Source organism: Amphimedon queenslandica, unplaced genomic scaffold (genome assembly GCF_000090795.2).
Source record: "Amphimedon queenslandica unplaced genomic scaffold, v1.1 AMPQUscaffold_13219, whole genome shotgun sequence".
Classification (NCBI taxonomy): Eukaryota; Metazoa; Porifera; class Demospongiae; order Haplosclerida; family Niphatidae; genus Amphimedon; species Amphimedon queenslandica.
Genome location: NW_003546545.1, coordinates 1 through 2,973, shown reverse-complemented (window position 1 = coordinate 2,973; position 2,973 = coordinate 1). Strand labels below are relative to the sequence as shown.

The window sequence follows — 2,973 nt, the reverse complement described above, 5'->3', positions numbered from 1 at the left end:
CTTGTGACGGTTAGTTTGTAGAATAAATTTGTAGAGTTGTGAGATGTATTTATTACTTTAGTTTGTACATCTGGTTCTCTGCGCCTTGTTGGTGGATCAAGCTCGAATGAGGGAAGAGTGGAACTATGTCAAAATGGAAGGTGGGGTACAGTGTGTGATGACTTCTGGGATTCAACTGATGCTGGTGTTGTATGTAGACAGCTGGGATATGATTCAGGTAAGGAAAGGTTTATAGGTTAATTGGAGTGTGATTGTCTCAACTTAGGAACTGCATTTGGTAGTGCCTACTTTGGACAAGGAAATGGATCAATTGTGATGGACAATGTCCAGTGTGATGGAAGTGAATCTTACCTTACAAACTGTACACACATCACAAATCACAACTGTGCTCACTCTGAAGATGCAGGAGTCAGATGTGCTTGTAAGTTATGATGTATAAACAGGGGTTGTGATGGGATTTTGGCATTTTGCTCATGCAGGTTTTTTCTAATAACTTTTAAGTTGCTAGAAAAATCTAACTTTTATATATTCTAACAGAGTATTTTTTCAAAACTTGGTAGGAGGGAATTTTTGTGTTATAATTTTTTTAATACATATACATTACTACATTAATCTTGTGCTTTATGGAACTTTGAAGTTCATCCAAAAAAATTAGATTTTTACAAGTCTTTAAAGTTATGTGGGTCAAAGTCCCTGTTCTGTAGCACAGGATAATGAAAAAGAGAAAATTCTCCATTAAAAAACTTTTCGTGATTCAAATGCTTGCTCTTGTGTTTGCAGCAACTTTAATTCTGATGCAAAATTGAAATTTTATGAATTATTAAAATACTTAAAAACTAGGTGAATTCAGTCAAATGTTTGCCAAAATTGAGTAAGAAAAACTTCTCTATCTTTATTATCTTTTCTGATACATATACATGGTTTTTTGTTGTGTAGCAATGATTGAATCTGAAAGCAATTAAGCCCACAAAATCACAAATAGAAAATCATTTGTCTAAACAGACATGTGTACATACATCCCTATAATCAATCTTAATATTTTTGATTGTATTCATTATATGTACATGTACAATAGTCCTTCTATTGGGAGACTCCCCTAGTAAAAAACCTCCCCTCGCTCTCCACTTCATTATTAAGGAATGGATGTAGTACACATTCATTTGGACACCTTGTATGTGACCTCCCCTCAAACACAGCCAATTACCACTTAGTATTAGTACATTAGCAACTAGTGGGTGGGGCTAACAAACATGTGTATGTTACATGACGATATCAGAAAAGTTCTAAATCTGGAGGAGAGAGTAAAAGTACTGAAGGAAGTTAATGAAGAAAAGTCTTGTTGTACTGTTTCAGCTGAACTAGGTGTATGAATAAAGCAGATATTGTATTCGATATTAATTTGTATCATTTTTGTTATCATTAACTCCACCTACTGGTCACACCCATTCCTTTTACAGACCATCTTTAATGAATTTGAGGATGGTCCCTCAAGAGGAGGACCACTTTTGACAAGGATGTGAATACAAAATTTTAAACCTGCACGCAATGGCAAACCATGAGGGTTTAATGTTTTGTAATCCCAAGTAGGAAGTGTTAAACTGATGTATAACGAATGGTATTGCATTATGAACAGTGATGACACCACTTTTTGTGTCATAGTGCACAGGTGCATTACAGCAGATTGTGCATTTTTTAATAATGTATAGCGGGATTTATTGATGAGTAAAAAATTTGACAAAAACAGTAAATTTCCCCGGTTGGCCAGTTTTAATTTGACAAATAGTTCCCTTCACGTATAGGAGGCACAAAGTACAAAATTTTTGATAGTTATAAAATTTGACGTTTTATTTTAAATTGTCAACTCGTCAAAATAAAACCTTCATCAATAGATCCCTCTATACAGTAGAGCAGTAATGGCAGATTGGAACACTTCTTGGTGTAAGAGATGTGACTGAATGAAGCTACCATCAATCAGCAAATCTTATGCTGATATCACCCTAAGTTAGCTTTGAATGACGATGGGGCCAAACTTTTTGGAGATCGCTGGATGGTGCCAGTAAAGGTCACTCTGGTGGGTTATCCACAGTGGAAGAGCAGGAGGAATGTGGTATTCTTGAAGGAAGAGCCTGCAGATATTTCCTTATACTATGTTACCAGAAATGTGGCAATTTTAATCAAAATTTGTCAAAACAAACATATGTGCATTCGCATTCTTGACTCTGGAATTTAAACAGTTTTAATACCTCATTATATAGTCATTGAAACATCAAAGAGCATCAAACATCATTCATGACTTGATTTGAAGTTAAAAGTTTTGCAGTTTGTAGTACTGAAAGCAGTCACTACAATTTTGTAGCCAATATTAATTTGTTTGTGGTACATTAATCCAACAATGTTGACTTAAAATTGATTAAAAATATTTATTTACAGATTGCACTACTGGATCAATCCGTCTTGTTGGTGGTTCACACGATTGGGAAGGAAGAGTGGAAGTGTGTGATAGTGGATCATGGGGTACTGTCTGTGATGATTACTGGGGCTCCCCTGATGCAGCAGTAGTGTGTAGACAACTAGACTGGGGAACAAGTGAGTTGATTCCTTTTGACAATGAATGATATATTGTGACAGGTGGAACTGCTCGATCTAGTGCCTACTTTGGTCAGGGTACTGGTAGTATCCTCCTGGATGATGTTCAGTGCACAGGAACAGAAGAGTTTTTGACAAACTGCACACACTTGAGTACTCACAACTGTGGACACTATGAGGATGCTGGAGTATCTTGTGATGGTTAGTTTATAGAATAGCTTTGTAGTGTTGTGAGATGTATTTATTACTTTAGTTTGTACTTCTGGTTCTCTGCGTCTTGTTGGTGGATCAAACTCAAACGAGGGAAGAGTGGAACTGTGTCAAAATGGAAGGTGGGGTACAGTGTGTGATGACTCGTGGGACAACACTGATGCTGGAGTTGTATGT

General features: G+C 36.3%; 1 protein-coding gene across 1 annotated transcript in view; it reads left to right on the top strand.

Annotated features, from left to right (window-relative positions):
- The window catches only part of LOC100634157 (deleted in malignant brain tumors 1 protein-like), a gene marked incomplete at its 3' end in the record, with an annotated part of 34,929 nt that extends 31,962 nt beyond the window's left edge, over window positions 1–2,967 (top strand). Inside the window, exons 33-35 of the mRNA XM_020000027.1 lie at window positions 2,431–2,586; window positions 2,629–2,787; window positions 2,840–2,967. Of these exons, the coding sequence (XP_019855586.1) occupies window positions 2,431–2,586; window positions 2,629–2,787; window positions 2,840–2,967 (443 nt within the window). The remainder of the gene's footprint in view (window positions 1–2,430; window positions 2,587–2,628; window positions 2,788–2,839) is intronic.
- Between the last annotated feature and the right edge of the window lie 6 nt (window positions 2,968–2,973).